Source organism: Tachysurus vachellii, chromosome 12 (assembly GCF_030014155.1).
Source record: "Tachysurus vachellii isolate PV-2020 chromosome 12, HZAU_Pvac_v1, whole genome shotgun sequence".
Classification (NCBI taxonomy): Eukaryota; Metazoa; Chordata; class Actinopteri; order Siluriformes; family Bagridae; genus Tachysurus; species Tachysurus vachellii.
Window position 1 is genome coordinate 12,556,293 of NC_083471.1, and position 18,119 is coordinate 12,574,411.

At 39.0% G+C, this 18,119-nt stretch overlaps 1 protein-coding gene across 2 annotated transcripts; it reads left to right on the forward strand.

The window, feature by feature from the left end:
* Positions 1–207: 207 nt before the first annotated feature.
* mfsd3 (major facilitator superfamily domain containing 3) lies at positions 208–17,881 on the forward strand. 2 transcript variants are annotated; one of them, XM_060884067.1, is made up of 6 exons: positions 208–290; positions 981–1,781; positions 7,614–7,761; positions 10,776–10,876; positions 14,256–14,365; positions 16,051–17,881. In XM_060884067.1, the coding sequence occupies exons 2-6, from the start codon at positions 1,094–1,096 to the stop codon at positions 16,252–16,254; spliced, it is 1,251 nt and encodes a 416-aa protein (XP_060740050.1). In that variant the 5' UTR covers positions 208–290; positions 981–1,093; the 3' UTR covers positions 16,255–17,881. The 2 variants fall into 2 exon arrangements, with proteins under 2 accessions (XP_060740050.1, XP_060740051.1); XM_060884068.1 differs by having other exon boundaries at positions 257–341.
* The last annotated feature ends 238 nt before the right edge of the window (positions 17,882–18,119 follow it).

The window sequence follows — 18,119 nt, forward strand, 5'->3', positions numbered from 1 at the left end:
ATAGATACCAATTTTTCTTTGAAAGTGAGAAAATATGAGGTAAATTTGTAATGGATAAAATACATATTTAGTTGCATAGAAGATATTTAAAGGTACTGCATTGTTTGCCACGCAGACGTGACAAACGTCCAATCAGGAGACCGCTTATGAGTGCGAACTAACATCCAATGATAGCTAAGGAGGCGGGGCTTATCCGAACACGGGCGGGGAAACGCATCGTAAACACGGAAGTGCTTACATTCAAGAGAAGGTTGTTCTGCGGCGAGGGAAGAGAGAGAAGCCCTTTACCAGTAAATTTTATTTCACCTAATGTATCAAAACAACATTTAACATTCACAGTGGTTAGTGGTAAATAATTGAAATTGATGAATTCAGATTTAATTTTGTTATCACGAGTGCGCGAGCCCTTTAGTGTCCAGTTTACAAGCGAAATGTAGATTTCTGCTGTATTTAATAGGCTTCATGTAACGTGGATAAACAACGGAAGCACTTGAATAAGAATACTTTGCTTTTATTTCAAATCTATTATTTTATGCTAGCTTTTTTTGTCCTTTGTTTTGCTGCTAAAAATCTAATGAATGGAAAGATGCAGTGTGCAAATGTGTAGTTTGTGTGCAGATCATTTCTGATCTTTCTCCTGCCTCAGCTGTCACCTTCAGTAATAACTTATTTTCCTATTTAAAGCAGCTTGGTCCACTGATTCACTGATTCAGATTGATTGATTTATTAATTCATTCATTGCACTCAATTAGTGCAATACAATAGTTCTGTAAAGCTGCTTATGTAAATAAATTAAATTAAAATTTATTTTTAAACTGCTTCTTTCTAAACCCTGGTTATATTGTGTCCTGTAAATCTCTATAAATCACTTAAAACACAACTTCCTTCATTCATTACTGTGCCTGTTTTACTCCTAAATTTAACTTAATAAAGATTTACTTCATTATAATGTTTTTTTTTCACTATTATTTGGCCCTCAGATCTCACAGCCTCCTTCGAAGCGGGACAGACTTAATCTTCACAAGCACGCAATTATACACTTTTGCAGAAGTGGACCATGAGGTGAAGCCCCACTTACTTCTACTATCCCACGATGAACGACAAGCTGCTCTTCCTCGGCCTGCTGTACTTTGTGCAGGGCATCCCGTATGGCTTGCAGTCCTCACTACTTCCAGTCTATCTTCGTGGCACTGGCCAGTCTCTCACCCGCATTTCCCTCGCCAAGGTACTTTACTTCCCCTGGGTGCTAAAGGTCCTGTGGGCACCCCTAGTGGACCGTGCAGGTACCAAGCGACGCTGGTTGGTGTTGACGGTTGGTGGATTGGCCCTCGTGTGTCTGGCGGGCACGATGCTGTCACCTGAGATACAACATGGTGGTGTGGCTGGTGTGCTGCTGGCCATGAACACATTGGCGTCCGTACAGGATGTGGCAGTGGACGGTGCCGCTGTGAGGCTTCTGCGTGGCGCTGCTGAGCTTGGCTTGGGCAACACAGCGCAGGTGGTGGGCTACAAAGCAGGCTCTGTGTTTGCCGGAGGTGGCCTGCTAGCTGTCATTGACGTAGTGGGATGGGCGTGGACCTTTACGTTGCTGTCTTGTGTATATGGTGGGGTGGCTTTGTTTGTGTGTGGTGTGAACGTACTAGACGGGGAAGCAGGGCGAGCCACAGGAGAGGCGAGAAGGGCCACAAGGGACACTTCAAAACCATGGGCTATTTGGAGGAAGCTGATGGATGTCCCGGGAACGCCATGGACCATGCTGTACGTGCTTACTTATAAGCTAGGTGAGTTTTATTAGTAGTTTTCTGGGAGACAATTAATTATGCAATATTATTTTAAAGGTTTAAAATATACTTTAAAACCACCTAAACCTTTTAGTACAGTCCCTTTGAAGGGATTTCTTGTTCTTACCACTGCAATGAATCATAATTGTATGAAGACACTGGAGTGGGGGAGAGGAGTTTCCTCCCCAAACTCAAAAACATTCATGTGTGTGATCGTATTCCATCCACCTTATGCCCAGACTCACCTGTGATGGACTCCAGGTTCCCCTTGACCTACAGAAAATGGATGAATTAAAGGACACTGATATCCTGCAGCACATCCTTTACAGAAACTGACAGCTTATGCAGCACATGCTGATCTGAGATCTCATTTCAGAGCTGTTCCCTGGCAAATAAAACCAATCCTGTTTAGAGGTCATTTTCTCATAACTTGCGCTATGCTATTTAATCGCTGACCTGAGCCAAAGCAGAATGCTCTGACTCACTAAAAACGGCTGGAATTCCCCTCACAAGAGTTAGTCACCAAATTACACCGAATCTAAAGAAAGCTGTCGATGTGTAACACAATTCACATGAGAGCTGCTCCTGAATTACTGGCTGGATGCAAGTCTGTTTTTATAAAGAACTCACTATTTTTTAGTACCAAGAATACTGCACGCCCATTCCCAGCTTCTCCTGAAGGTTTCTTTCACAGTCCAGGTCTGTCATGAGTGTGTGTGAGAGATATTTTGGCCACCTTCATTAGTATAAGTATACTAGAGCTCATGGTATAATACGTAATCTCATACGTATCTCATTACGTAATTCATTGCTTAGGAAATTTCCTACTTCTGGATACTATTAAAACACACTTAGGATTAAATACTGTATAAAATGCTAATTAAAAAAATCTATTTTCCAAATTCATTTTAATGTAGTTTATCTGTTTACCACAAGATGGCAGCGTTCCCATTAATTTCCCTAAAATCACAGCACACTTGCTTGATACAACGCAGCGTCGAGTTGCACTGACACGATGGCACTATGACACACAGCCTTTCCAAAAAACCCCTTGACATGTTGACATTCTCAAAGGTGGAGTCCACACAACACACCACTTCAGTTATGGATTTAAGTCTCCATCAGCGAGTGTGTGTGTTGTGTTTGGCAGCAGATGGGGATTATGTAAGGATTAGAGTCTCTTTGTATGTGACGATTTTTCATCCAAACAGAAAATGGAAAATATGCGTGTGTGTATGTGTGTTGTATGGTTTGGTGTATTAGTGTGTTTCTGTATATGTAAATGAATTCAGTTGTTAGTTCGGTTTTGTTTACAGGGTTGAGAGAAACAGGTAGAAGACAGAGAGTGTAAACCAGACAAAGTCAAACTAATCTGATGAGACGTGGACGTTGAAAGCTGGCAGTATATTAAGTGCTCACCCATCCCCACACCCACCACCCCGTTCACATACGGAGCGTTTCTTCATCGTCTCCATCATCAACGCTTTGTCTGTTTTGTTTTGAAGTCATTATAGCAAGGAGAATTATATAATCACATTCAAGATTGATCATGTAGACCATATATGCTGTTATTGTGAAAATAAGCAACTTCCAGTCCCTCACGTTATGATTATTTTAAAGATAAGTGTTATATTCCAGTATAAGGTCTTTATTTTGCATTAGATGAGAATATGTGTAATTATGCACACTAGAGTATACATTATAATCAGCCTTAGTGTTAAAACACCTCAGTGTAATTATATAGGAGGCGAAGCCCCGCCTACATCTTCCTCTATCACATTTATCCCTTTAACAGAAGGTTTGTAACGAATCAGTTGATCAAGTAGAATCTAATTATTTAGACATCAACTGGCAGGAGGATTAGCAGTACTCTGCTAGAGCAGATCTTGGTTTCATCACATCCTCCCTTCATCAGATCTGCTTTTCCTTCAGTCACTATAAGTTAAAGGGAATGTTTGATCAGATCACTAATCCTGCTTAGAAGCAACTCATCTTGAGTTAAGACCACTGTTTGGGACGTCGAACGTTTCATTAGCACCCCGATTGCTCCTGGTTCCATACATATGCATGAAAATGTATTCTGAGTGACATTGTGTGTACAATGATAGAGTCAGGTGTCAGTCCTCTCTGAGAAATGTCCAGATGAGTGATAGAGAGGCGGGTGAAGTATCACAGGGGGGTGGGGGTGGGGTTTTCAAGAACTACCCCCTTCCCCCAGTCCACCCCAAAGGCTGTTTTTGTGATGTAAAAATGAAACTGATTTTCATTTTCATGTTGGGGTTCACCCGAAACAAATACTTTCAACAAAGATTTTGAGACTTTTGATATTTTCCCACTCCAAAAAAAAATTGTTCAGATATCCACTTTGCACAGACTGGCTTCAGGTCACCCCACAAATTTCTAGTGTGAGTTGGGTTTGGGGTCTAACTGGATCATTTAAAAACTTTCATCATCGTTTAGTTAAGCCATTCCTGTGTTAATTTGATGTATGCTTTGGGTCATTGTCATTCTGAAAGGTAAAATTGTCATCATCTGAACAGCAGAAAACTGAAGGTTTTGCACTAATGATTTAAAATATACTCCAGTTCTAGCTGAAGAAAAGCACAATGCTTAATTAAACCTACAGCATGATGCTACCACCACCATGCTGCACTGTGGCTATGATGGGTTTTTTTTTGTGATTTCTTTTACCACCAGCCTTCCATTTTGGAATAACTGAATATTAATAATATAATTTATGTTGGGAATGAGCACTTTATATAGGTGACAAGTAAAGGAAGTCTCTCTCTCTCACTCTCTCTCTCTTTTCCCCTATTTCTCTTTATGCATAATATCTGATCCCTCTCTATCTGTTTCAAGTTAGCCATGATCACCTTTAAGTTGAAGTTCCCCACCTCTTGTTTTCTCATGCTTTATTCTTTATTTAGTATTTTCTCTCTGTCCCTGTCATTTCATATTTTTTCGTTTGATTTTTTCTCTCATTCAGTCCTTTTCAACCTCTCATTCAGTTTTTCTCTGATCCCCAACTCTCTCTCTCTCTCTCTCTCTCTCTCTCTCTCTCTCTCTCTCTCTCTCTCTCTCTCTCTCTCTCTGTCTCTCTCTCTCTCTCTGCACATGCTGTAGTTTTCAGGTGATTAATGAAATCACAGCAGATATGGATTATGCCTAAAAAATATTTATAGAAATTGTTTGCAACAAGCTGAAAAGGCAAAAACATACAGTTCTGCAGGTGGAAATGGCTTGAACATGAGGTCAGAAGACAATAGCCAGACTGTGTCCAGCTGACAGGAACTCCATAGTAACTGTCCACCCTTTATAACCGTGGTGATCAGAAAAGCATCACAGGCTGCATGAGTTACAGTACCAGTGCATTTACAAAAGTGCTGCTTTGGCTAATGCACTGAGGGAAGTTTAAACTTTAAAATGTGTAAAATAAATAAATAAATAACTGGATATCAGGGCATAGCACATGCTAAGTATAAAGATTGAAATACCTCAGTGCTGTTGATTTTTTGAATCCGATTGGTCAGGAGGGTTTCTTTAATAACAGGCCTAGACAGTATGTTAAACATGTTAGTTGATCTATTGACCTAAATTCAACTTGAATTTGCTGCAGATTTTCATCCCAGTATTAAGAGTGCTTAAAGTGAGGTTGCCAGGCTTACAGTTTTTACAACAAATTGGAATTTATTTGGAAAAAGGTTGTGGGTGGTGTTATTTTTGAAAATAAAAAATGTTTGTATGTCCTTAACCTTTAATATTTAAAGCAAATAATCACAACTAAATTGTATTAATTTCAACAAAAATGGCTATTGCAAACAAAAGAAAATGTAGACATTGATAAGTATTTTCATAAAGGTTGTGGTCGATTTGTACTTGTAAGATTTGTAAGCAAAGCTAAAATTTAAGTTGATTTTGGTCATACTAGCACGTTTGTTGATAACCCATAGATATTGGGCTTCATTTAGTCATGCCAACAAAACTCCATAAAAGGTCAAATGCACAACCAGCTGGGAGCATGAAATGAAACATGGAGGTAAATGCTTGAAAGGCAGAAATGGGAGTTATTTTGACTCACTGCTATGTGCATAACATGTTTAAGAATACAATAAGATGATAATAATAATAATAATAATAATAATAATAATAATAATAATAATAATAAAGCAGTAAACCTTCCATCAGCTTTCCATATTTTTTTTGTTTATGGTTTACAAATAGATCTGTTTCATATTCAATTTGATAACTGCAGTCCCTTGCACCTATGTTGTACATAACCATTTCTGTATTAAAATATACTGCATATTACGACTGGGAGAGGAAAAGGGGGGATTATAGAGGGGATAATGGTGATGTAGATTCTGCAAATGAAAAATGCATGTGTTCATTAGTGAAGGGGGAAACAAGGATTCCCCTTTCCAATGCTTTCCATTTTCTGAGAAGTAATTTTACTGAGACCTGGCAACCCTTCCTCCGAGCTCTTCAGTAATGACCGTTTAGAGGGACTGTTTTTTGCCCCACTTCAGCTTTGATTGACCTTACAAAGTAGCAATAGTGAGAAATCAGTATTGATTTGACAGGAAAAGGAGCTTGTTTCTGTCACAGGCTGAAAAAGTTTTCACGAAAAAGTCAACGTTTTAAAACACAACAGACTGACTTGTAAAAGCAGAAGGGGGGAAAGAGTCCCTGAGCATAAAGAATAAATCCCCTCTTTGTTCGTACATTCGCTTTTTATAGACGGATCCTTTACATGGTTTCGGTTCTGTCTCAAACGGTCGCCTGAGAAGAGAAAGCGGTTGACAGTCGAAAGCTCTGTCAGCGCTCGCGCGGGATCTTTGGGCGCTCGCTAGCATCTGATTAGCTGTGTTTTTGATTTGACTTTCCGTTTTTTAGTTCTTTCGGCTTTTTTTTTTTTTCTTTTCATTGTGGGGTCCCCCGGACGCCTGCGTGTCGGTTTGACAGCGGTCTCAGAGCTGTCAGTCACGGAAGACAAGCCGCATAAATAATGACAGAAGCGTTGAATAATACACGTCTAAACCGAACAAACTCACGGCGCGCGCGCGCCACAGACAAAACTTTTCTCACAGACAAGCGCGTGTGAAGATCTGTGAGGTAGAGGATGTTTTTTCCTCCTCGGTTTGCTTTTTGTTCCTTTTCTTTTTTTACTTGAACTCAACAGAATTAACAGGAGAATTGACAGGATTTTTTTAGGAGGGCGGGTGTGTGTGTGTGTGAGGTATGTGTGGTAGGGTGTGTGAGGGGGATGGGGGGGTTATGGTATATAAAATAATAACAACACCATTGGGCTAGATTAGTACTAAACAATATACCACCAATGTGCTTTGTAGCTGTGTAGCATTTCAACACCTCAAATCTCAAACCTGTACAATAGGTTTTTTTAAACGCAAACTGCTGTAGTACAAGTACAAAATACTATGGAAGTATTTTCTGGACAATTCTAGACAAAAGTAATTGCAAATTGTATTTGGAGTTGTGTTTTCGATTTGTCAAAGCAAAAATTGTGACCTAATTCAAATGAAAATTTTAAAAATGTCCGCCAAATTTTAAATGGGAAAAGGCGGCTGCTTTCCTTATGCTTTACGATTTACGACCCTGATGTGTCAATATAGCAGTAGCACTTCTACAAAACACTACTTGCTACTTCACTTTCTCAGGCTCACGTATGGAGCCAAAATTCAATTCGCTTTGTGCTCACATTTACGATGCGGGAGTTTAGACAGTCAGAGTCAACATCTAAGAAGGAAGTATCTTTAGGTAACATTTGTAATGTCCATTTTTAATATTCTGATGTTTCTTTTTCTTTGTGTTCAGGTGAACAGGGAGCCGTCACTATGTTCCCTCTCTTCCTGTTGGATCACCATATGACGTCGCGAGAGCTCGGCCTGTGGAATGGCGTGGTCGCCATGGCCTTCTCCATTTGTGGCTCCTCTCTCGGGGGCTTCTTACTCTCAAAGTACAGGTAACATGGTTTGTTTAGATTTATAATTACTTACCATCATATCTGCTTTATCCTGTAACACACATCACACGTGTGTCTCAGTGCTCAGTGCCCGCAGAATAAAGTGCTTTCACATGCAACAGTTTCTCTCTAGTTTGTGTGATCACGATTCATTGCACCTTGTGGAGATTTGACATATTGAGAATTTCATTCCCAATATTTGATCTAAAAATTGCATTGTTTTGCGATAAAAGAGAGATCCATTGAACAATAAAAACATGTTGTACAAAGTTAACAGGAAATACATCTTTTCCATTTTTCTGTATGTTCTTTTCTTTTCTATCTCAGACTTCTTGCTATCTGTTTTATTACTGCATTATACAGAAAAGACCAACAAGGACAAGTTTGTATCTCTGTTCTCTTTCTGCGTGTGTGTGTGTGTGTGTGTGTGTGTATGTGTGTGTGTGTGTGTGTGTGTACACTGACCAGCCCTCCAGAGAGAGTGAAAGACTAATGGAAGTAAACACAGCTCAGTCAGTGAGGTGTTAGCTGTGAGCACAGAAGGAAAAAAAAAGCTATCTCGGTAAACAACGAGCCCTGTGTTTGTGTGATGCTGATCTGAGATCAGTCTGTATTTGCAATCATTCTGCTCAGCCATCAGGGTTATTAAAAGCTGTTCTGGGATAAGTGTATATCAGATTTTTGTTTACTTAATATAATATTAAATACCATGTTACCAGCATTGGAATAATACCGTAATAGGAAGTAAAACACATTTTTGAAATAATACTGAAAAAAAAAAATACTGATAATGCTGACAGGCAACAGAGGCCACGCCTCCTTCACTGATGCTAACTCTGAGGCCACGCCTCCTTCACTGATATTGACACAAGGGCAATGACAATGGTAATGACAGTTTGAGAAGAGGCCCTGGTAATTTAATGTGCCTGGATTCTCTGTTGGTCTAAGTGAAAGGGGTGTGGTATTTTTTTTTTTATCAGTTCTCTTAAAGGAATAGTACCAATACCAGTGCTGGAGGTGTGGCCTCTGTGTCTGTCTGAGTGTTGGAGGCGTGGCCTCTGTGTCTGTCTGAGTGTTGGAGGCGTGGCCTCTGTGTCTGTCTGAGTGTCGGTGGCCTGGCCTCTGTCAGTCTGAGTGTCGGTGGCCTGGCCTCTGTCAGTCTGAGTGAAGGGGGTGTGTCCTCTGTGTCAGTCTGAGTGTTGGAGGTGTGGCCTCTATGTCAGTCTGAGTGAAGGGGTGTGTCCTCTGTCAGTCTGAGTGAAGGAGGTGTGGCCTCTGTGTCAGTCTGAGTGAAGGGGGTGTGGCCGTTTTGTTGTCTTATGTGTCTACAATATGCGTTTGTTTTGGATGGCCAGGTTCACACTCAATTAACTTGTTTTTGTCCACTGAAGGCTGAATGTCTGAAGTGAATTTGAATCTGATCTGAACCCTGGTTTTCTTTCTCTTGTGTAAAGAAATGGAATCATGTGCAGGCCAAAGGAGTGTGTGTGAGAGTGAGAGAGAGAGAGAGACTGTGCCTCTGTTGGGGAGTGTAAAGTCATTTGTACATCTGTCCCTCACACACAGGCCTCGGCTCGTCAGACATAGGCGCTCATTCAGGCTTCACTTCCCACAGGTTGGGTTTCTGCTGTTGTACACTCACAGATGCTAAAAGCTCATTTGGACTCTTATCCATTCCATCTGTAGCGCTCGAGTGACCACAGATACACACCCAAAGGCATCGGTCATCTCTCAAACACATGCCCTCTCTCTCTCTCTCTCTCTCTCTCTCTCTCTCTCTCCCTTATCATATTCTGTCTCTCCCTCACACCGTTGTTTCTGCATTTGTTCTCACCCTGTCTTTCTCAACGTAATGACCCTTTCTCTTTTTTTCTTTACCTATCTCTCACGCCCCTTCTGTCCCAAGTCTGCTATTCTCTTTTCCTTTCTAGCTTTTTTCTGTCTTTCTTACGCTTTCTGTCCAACATGAATTCTTGCTCTCATTTTTTCTAGTTCTTTTCCAAGCTCTTTCTTACTTTTCCTTTGGCTTTCTTCTCCTGGCGCCTCCTGGTCTGTGCTAAGGGTGAAGCAGCTCTCTCTCTCTCTCTCTCTCTCTCTCTCTCTCTCTCTCTCTCTCTTTAAAATCTATTTTAAAGTTTCACACAACATTAGAGGACAGTAAATTACTTTTATTGTGGAATTGTAAAATTGATGCTAAGTGTTGGGAAAAATTAGATTAGATTAGTTTAGATTACCCAATCACAGCATTTTGTCATAAAGTTATACTTTATAATTACATGTATACAAATGTATACTTTGTTATATAAACAGCGTTCTTTTGTCTCTCTGACACTGGAGACTCCTTCCTAAACTAGCCCTTGAGCAAGGCCCTTAACCCTCTCTGCGACAAGGGTGCTGCATCATGGCTGCCCCTGCGCTCTAAGCCCAACTTAGAAAGTTCAGGAATAGGAAGAAAGAATTTTACTGTGCTGTAATGTATATGTGACAAAAATGTACTTTTTTTTTCTAAGTCTGTGATGTCTGTTGTATCCTGATGTTATGAGATCTGACCTGCGAGAGATTAAATGCAGACTTCCTATAACACTGCAGACTGTTTTCACCCAATAAAAAGGTGGCAGATATAAAATCCAGGGACAGAAACACTGTCCCACACACACACACACACACACACACACACACACACACACACACACACACACACTTACTTTTGCATGATTGATAGAGTCCACTGGGTGCTCTGATTGGCATGAGGAGATAATAATGTGTGTGTGGCATCTGATGGTCACTAATTAGGATGAGTCTAATCAGCCAGTGACATGTTGTGTTATTGATTAGGCCGTGAAGCAGAACTCAGCAGGAGGCTCTTTAACCGACTAACAGCGAATCAATTACTCTGTCTGAGGCAATAAATAAATAAATAAAAGGTGTGTGAAGTGAAAATTTCTTTACTGCTTTTATTTTCTCTGGTATAATGTCTGCTATATAATCATTGAAGTGTTTGTGTGTGTTTTCAGTATCAGCATGTTGATGAGGCGTGTGTTTGTGGTGCGGACTGTCGGCATGGTCTTCCAGTGCTCTCTACTCACCGTGCTCGAGCCCTCTCCTCTAATGAAAGGTGGCGTGCACACACACACACACACACACACACACACACACACACACACACACAAAAAAAAACCCATAAGAAAACTGTTGTCTGCCCCCTTCCACATACATGAGCCTCCTGATTGGATAGTTTCTCTGTGACTGACAGAGGAATGAGAGTATATACAGTAAGCTCTTCCCATCCAGAGATGGTTTAAAGGGGGGAAAACACACTTTTGTGGATGTGTGTTAATAATCTCTTGATTATCATAATTTATAACCATTTGTATAATACTTTCATCTCTCTCTCTCTCTCTCTCTCTCGCTCTCTCTCCTTTGCTTCCTTCTCTCTTTCTATCTTTCTATTTCTTTTTGTCTTTTAATCTCTCTCTCTCTCTCTCTCTCTCTCTCTCTCTCTCTCGCTCTCTCTCCCTCTCTCTTATCCCTTTGTAGTTTTCCGTATGTTTATTTAATGATATAAAAAGAGAAATCACGGCCAGGTTTTAGCTGACTCACTTTTATGTTTTTTCTTTTTTTTTTAAACTTTGCTCACGTGAAGCTGCGGCTTTGTGGCTTCTTTTTCAGTCAGCAAGCGTGTTTCTGTCACCGTCTGTTACTTTGCACACCCCTTCACCTCTTCTTTCTACACTTGATCACTCCTCCTCTTCCTCTTCTTTTTCCTCCTCTTTCTCCTCTTGTCCTTATAAATCACATACTGATAAAAATATATCTCAATATTGTATGAGTGCCTGTGGTTGCTGGGAAACTTACGAAGAACTCTTGATAGACCAAGTTGACTTCTTCATTTATTTAAAAAAAAGAATATTTGTCAATTTTATTTTTAAACCACGATTTCATCATTCTACACTCGTTCAAGTGAGTTTGTTCGTATTAAAGCAGCGCAGATACAGCGGATCACGTCAAACATTTTTACCATTTCATGATGAAACACATACCGCTGAGAAAATAGGACGAGCTTGAAAAACTGGGGAAATTCAGAGTTTTTTTAAGGCCCCAGGACACAGTGTTTAGAGTTGAGACTATAAATTGTACAGATTAAAAAAAATAAAAAATTCTGGCTCGCATCATATCAGTCCAGTCCAGTAACAGTGAAAAGTTACGGATCCTATAGAAAACGTACAGAGATCTATTTAAGGTCAATATTATATACATGAATATATAAGACAATAATCAGTCTATAGAAAGTTTGATATTTTGAGGTTATTATGAGACACATTCCTTATATAAAGGACAGAATTATTTCGTTATTTATGTTTTTATTTTTAATAGTTTAAATTCTGAACAAAGTGACAGGTAAACTTATCCTTTAGTGCACAGGAATGTCTACAGAATTATTTTATTTATTTTAATAAATAACAAACCAAACAGTATTATTTTATTAATTTAACAATGCAAAACAGTTCATTTTTCATTCACTATTTTACATTGTTTGTTATGATCAATTAGGCTATTAGTCTTTAAATAGATTCTTAAAAGACTTCAGAGTTTTCTCAGACTTCCTGCGGTCTCGCCCATATCTACTACATTCTACATTTCCCATTTTATAATGCAGTTGATCTTAAACGCTTTTTCCCAAAGGCCAAAAAATGGAGTTTGCTCCTGCGTGGTTGTGTCTGTGTTCAGCATCAAACGTATATGTTATGTCTCACACAGTGGTGGTTAATATGAAGCTCATAAGAAAGTACACACTCAGGACTTTATAGTATGAACTACAGGAATTTAAAGGTAATTCTGTTTGTATCCAGCCTTCTAGGGGCAACACATTCATACATAGAATTTTTTATATATATATATATATATATATATATATATATATATATATATATATATATATATATATACACACACACACACATGTGTATATACATATATATATATATATATATATATATATATATATATATATATATATATATATATATATATATACACGTATATTCTTTTTTTCACAGAAATATCAAACCAATTTCTGCTGTCTGAAATGCCCCATGTACTTGTTCATATTCATCTTCAGCCTCTATGACCTCTTCTGTGTAAAGTTATCAACAGAAGGAAAAACACACATCTCCTGCTGAAAGCTGACAGAGTCCTGACTCATTTTAGATCAGACTCACAGCCAGAAAATCACTCATTTGTTTATACTGATTAAAACGTCCCATAAGTCGATTTCCAGTCCGCTGGTGAAATAAAACAACTGGAAAAGGGGGTTGAATTAAAATAAATGGAAGAACTCTTGAAACTGTCTGCAATTAAAGGTGCTAATATTTATAGTTTAGCTGTATAATTCTACAATATTTGACTTTACATTGTGAAACAGCTTCTGTAATATATCCTGTGAAATATAATTCAAACAAAGAGCAGGAAAGCGTGTAGTATGTGAAAGACCAGCATTCATTTCCGGTACTGTTCCTTTCACTCCCTGTTCTGTTGTTAATCAGTACAAAAATAAACCAAGGAGCTGCTTATAATACGTGAGTGATCACACTGGACTTTTACCTGAATGTTGTCTTCCCGTCCTTCAGCCCTGGTGTCCTTCTTGTGTAAGAAACGTCTGTTTTCTTTCCTCTTTGCCTGCGAATGTTTGCTTGTTCGCGCCTCAGCTGTATGATCTTTTAACCCTAGAAAACAAAACCATGCAAAAAGACTCCATTATCCGAATAATAGCTTGATGTCTAACCAAACTGAACTCACCAAAGCATGCACACTCCTGTTACTATAGAAACGTAAGACACTGGCATAGCAAGCGATTGGTTTTCAGCATTTTTTTCTTTGCATCATTGTGGTAGCTTAACAGATTTCATATCTACTTTGTCTACACTCTCCTGCTCCTGCTACAAGTCCAGTTGTTTGTCTTCTGCAGTTGTAACAATAATGTCACCCACCAACTTATTTTATGCACTTCCTGTTTTCTTACTCAGTGAGGTTGATGAGCTCTGTTCAGATCAGAGCCAGCACGAAATAGAATGAAATGAGTTGTTCCTCATACACTCCACAGTACTCTGTACTCACCAGTCAATTCTACAGTATAGAGCTGACTAGTGTACACTAGACCATTAGCTAGGTAAGTCACGATGCAATCCATTTACATCAAATACATGACAATAGAGGAATTTAAAGATCGAATCTGACGGTATGTGAACAGGTTTTGTAATTTCTTGTGATTTATAAAATCTTAATCTACATTCTTCTACTGTTGTGCTGAAGTGAATGTACACACACACAAACAGAAAGAATAGAACTTCAGGATAATAAATAAATGTACATAATTCAGGATAAAACATTTCCAGGTTATTAGCCCTGTTTTTGACTTTGAGTGTGTGTCTCTGTGTGTGTCTCTGTGTGTGTCTGTGTGTGTGTGTGTGTGCGTGCTCTCTCTCGCTCTCCCCCAGGCATGGCAGTGTTGAGTCTGAGCACGCAACACTTCATCGCAGGCCTCATCACGACGCTCACCTTTACCTGTATGATGCACTGCACACAGAGAGCTGAGGAGAGCATCCAGGTACAAGCACACCTGATCCTAGATTAGTGGAAATAAACCTCTCTACACGCACTGTGTACACCAGGCAACAGTGTGTACTGATCCTAGACCAGTTTACCTAATCCAAACAGCAGATTGAAGCAAACTTACGAAACACAACAGGAACAAAAGTGTTGCTGTTGCAGGTTACTGTAGGCTGCATGTATAGAATAACTGGTTGTCACTTCTGTAGTAGGACGAGTGCATTAATATTGGCACAGAATCAATTCTATAGTATCATGGTGTAAATTTATATAAATGACATGCATCCAAAACAGCATGTCTGGTTTTTTTTGCTTGTCACATCCCACTCTGTGAAGTAGATGTAGTGTTTGTTTCTTTCTATGAACGCTCTGACAAAGACAGCAACACGCATGAATCCCCATATCGGTGCACAGTGTGTTTGAATTGTGTGTGATTTTTGGGACTCTGAGTGTGTTCGAACGCTCTCCGGCCTCATCCCTGTTACACACCTGCCTCTCTCAGACTTCACAGGCACATTCTAGTGTCACTCATCCACTGTGTAGTGCGAGCTCCAAGCTTTCATATTGACACATCAAGAGGAACGAAGTGCTGCCTTCTTTTCACAGACACCTCATCAACGCCAATCACACGCGTTTAAAAAAAACACACGTTTTTGAATTCTATTATTACTACAAATGTAAATTTAAAAAAGAGAAATAAAAAAGCCTGACACATTAAAGTACATACAAGAAAAACTGAGGAAATGTCAATCTGTCCCAGAATTTTAGTTACTTCAGTTCTCTGACTCTTAGTTGCACTAATGATATGCTGCACATATCACTAAAACCTGTGTGTCTGTGTGTGTTCAGTCATCAGTCCGTTTGTGTTCCTAAGGCAGTATTGGGTGACGGATAGGTGATACTGTGAGTGCTTGTGAAAAGCTCCGGAGAGAGAAACACAACACTTTAAACAAGTCTGCAGAAATAAAAGTGCCTCACTTGACTCTAGTGGCCGAGCTGCAGGAACGAGGGATGTGCCTGAGTGCACGGTTAGCGTTCAAAGAAACCATACAAAATCTTTGCAAAGCTTCCAGGCATGTTGTTTGTAATCACAGGTTCTTTTGGGTTCAACAAAACACCAAAATAAATTTATTTATCAGGTTGTTATAGCAACTCGATGTGTACATTTTTGTAATAAGACTGAAAACTACCGACCTGTCAGACCAGAGGCTTTACATCCCAACATAACAAACTTAATAAGATTCGCCCTTATGTAGTGTACTATATGGTCATTAGAAAGCATTTTGGAGTTCTGGGGATTATTTACGTTACTGTTCATTAATAATCATCTATAAAGTCCATGGCTAAGCTGAAGCTAAAGATAAAGTTTTAGCTAATATATGTTGTTTAAAGAGACCTTGGGTTGCAGAGAGTGTATATAAAGCCTGCTCTATTGTGGGAAAAATATAGAAATTCTTCTTCTTCTAAAAAAAGGAACTCTGACCTGAGGAACATTATAGACTTAAACCTGAAGCTCCAAAGTCGGCTAAACCGATTGAGTTCTGGTGCCTCTTGCTTGGACGTTGGAGATCACAGAGACTCAGGACTGGTTTTGTTTGAAAGCTAGTTGTAGTTATTAAGTAGTAATTAGTCATTAATTGATATTTAATAATGACTCATTCCTTTTTTTTTTTCCTATTTCAGGCAACTCACTACAGTTTCTTGGCCACCCTAGAGGTTTTAGGGAAGTTGTCCTTTAGCGCCCTAGCCGGAGCCATAGTAGACACGGTGGGTTTCCCTATCGCCTTCCTCCTCTTCCTCTTCCTCACCTCCAGCAGCGCCCTACACGTGTGGAGAGCCATGGACACGGGAGTGCTGAAGGAGCAACTCAAAGAGCAGCCACAGTAAATCAAGGACCGGAAGAGAGACTGTGTCTGTGTGTGTGTGTGTGTGTGTGTGTGTGTGTGTGTATCCTGAAAGAACAGCTACAAAGAAGAAAAAAAAGGAATTCTCTGCTTGAAATGCTGGACATGTTACTTAAACCAAACATTTTCTATATATTCAATGCATATTAGACCGAAGCAGAATCCATTCAGTACATCAGGGTGTGAAAAGCCTATAGAAAAAGCAATAGCGATTAGCAATACTGCAGTTAGACTCAAACATTTCAGTGGAATTCAGCACTGTGGTTTAACCATGTCAGTCTCTCATCTTCAGTAGCTGCTTTAACCTCTGCAGGGTTACAGGGGTTTACTACAAATCACTAAATGCGTTTCATTAAACAAACACCACACTCATTTACACAGCAGTGTACAGAATGCCAGTGTTGATTTGATCACTTTTACAGCTTTCCTTCATTTGTCTTTAGTAAATGATTTATCCTAACAGCAGAGTCACAGAGAAAATATCACAAGTGGGTTAAAACTCCTATATATTTATAGCAGCTTCAGGAGAGTGGGGGTGTGTGAAATACGTATAAAACCACATAAAACAAAGTACATTAAATAATCAAATGAAATTAATAAATATTTATAAATATGTTTTTACATTTGTCTCTCAGCGTCACATTTACCCCCAGAACCACCCTCCTACAGGTAACGGACACGCTACAGGTTAGAAGGTTGGTGCTGTTAACTTGTGACCAGGAAAAACAAACAAAATGCAGCAGAATAAAAGTGATCACAAGTGTAAATGCACATGCTTCAAATCTTCAAACCAGTCCATGTACAAAACACACTAAAAGACCTGTGAAAACAGACTTTGCCAGCATGCGATAAACTGAGGATCATACTAGTGGATCGTCCCAACACGCTTTTCAGCAGTCAGGAAATTGAAATATGCCAAAACAACTGAGCCAGTGCTGAGAGCATGCCATTAGATTTGCCACAAGAGCAGTAGCCAGTATTTTACTCACACCTTTAATATATCAAACACAAACTCGGTATTATTTCAAATATATAATATTTATCAGAATATATAACAGAAATTAGGGCTGTAGTAACTGGCATGTAATAAAAACCCAGTAGAAGTGTATGTTATGATAGAGAATTATGATATCTAGTAGTTTTAGAATTTTTTTTCTTTTACTGTCATTTCTGTAATTGAGCGGAAGTGTCAATTTCATTTTTTAAAAAAAAAATACTACTAATAATAATTCATTTACTGTATTTGTCCATTTGAATACTGTAAAATACTGTGAATGTAAACCCTTGGATGTAGAATATCTTCTTCAGCCACACCATTTCTATTTATTCTCCGTGTGTGGTACTTCACTCCAGTGCTTGAAATTTCCTATGCAATGACGCCATAAGGTTTGTTCTTGATCTCTTTAAGTCTTATACTAATATAGATCAGGGATGTTGAAGAATGTGAAGGTCCAGCACATTTATAATTCCTTGTTTACAAAAATGCAGATAAGCAGCTAACATGTTAATCATTGGTTTATGATTATATCTATAAGATAAAGAATTTTTTCATGGATTCTGTACAAACACGTCTTGATCTGTAGAATAAAGGCACAATTCTCTGTTACAAACATCTTTAATATTTTGTTCTCATCAATGTCTTTTGCTAATAAGCCATGTTGTCAATTAACTAATCTGACCTCAGAAGGTAAATAACAGTAATAAAAAACAACAGTTTTTTTAAGTTTACAACATGAGGATTAAATATTCTTTTGTGCTCTGTTCAATCCACTAGAAATACTTGCACCTGGGATTGTAGTGTTTGCTTTTAATTTATTTTGAATAATTCTACACACAAAAAGGTTTCCA

Coding starts and splice junctions, on each gene's coding strand:
- mfsd3 (XM_060884067.1), top strand. CDS start 1,094: ATGAACGACAAGCTGCTCTTCCTCGGCCTGCTGTACTTTGTGCAGGGC. Junction 1,782..7,613: donor CGTGCTTACTTATAAGCTAG/GTGAGTTTTATT, acceptor CTTTGTGTTCAG/GTGAACAGGGAGCCGTCACT. Junction 14,366..16,050: donor GAGCTGAGGAGAGCATCCAG/GTACAAGCACAC, acceptor TTCCTATTTCAG/GCAACTCACTACAGTTTCTT.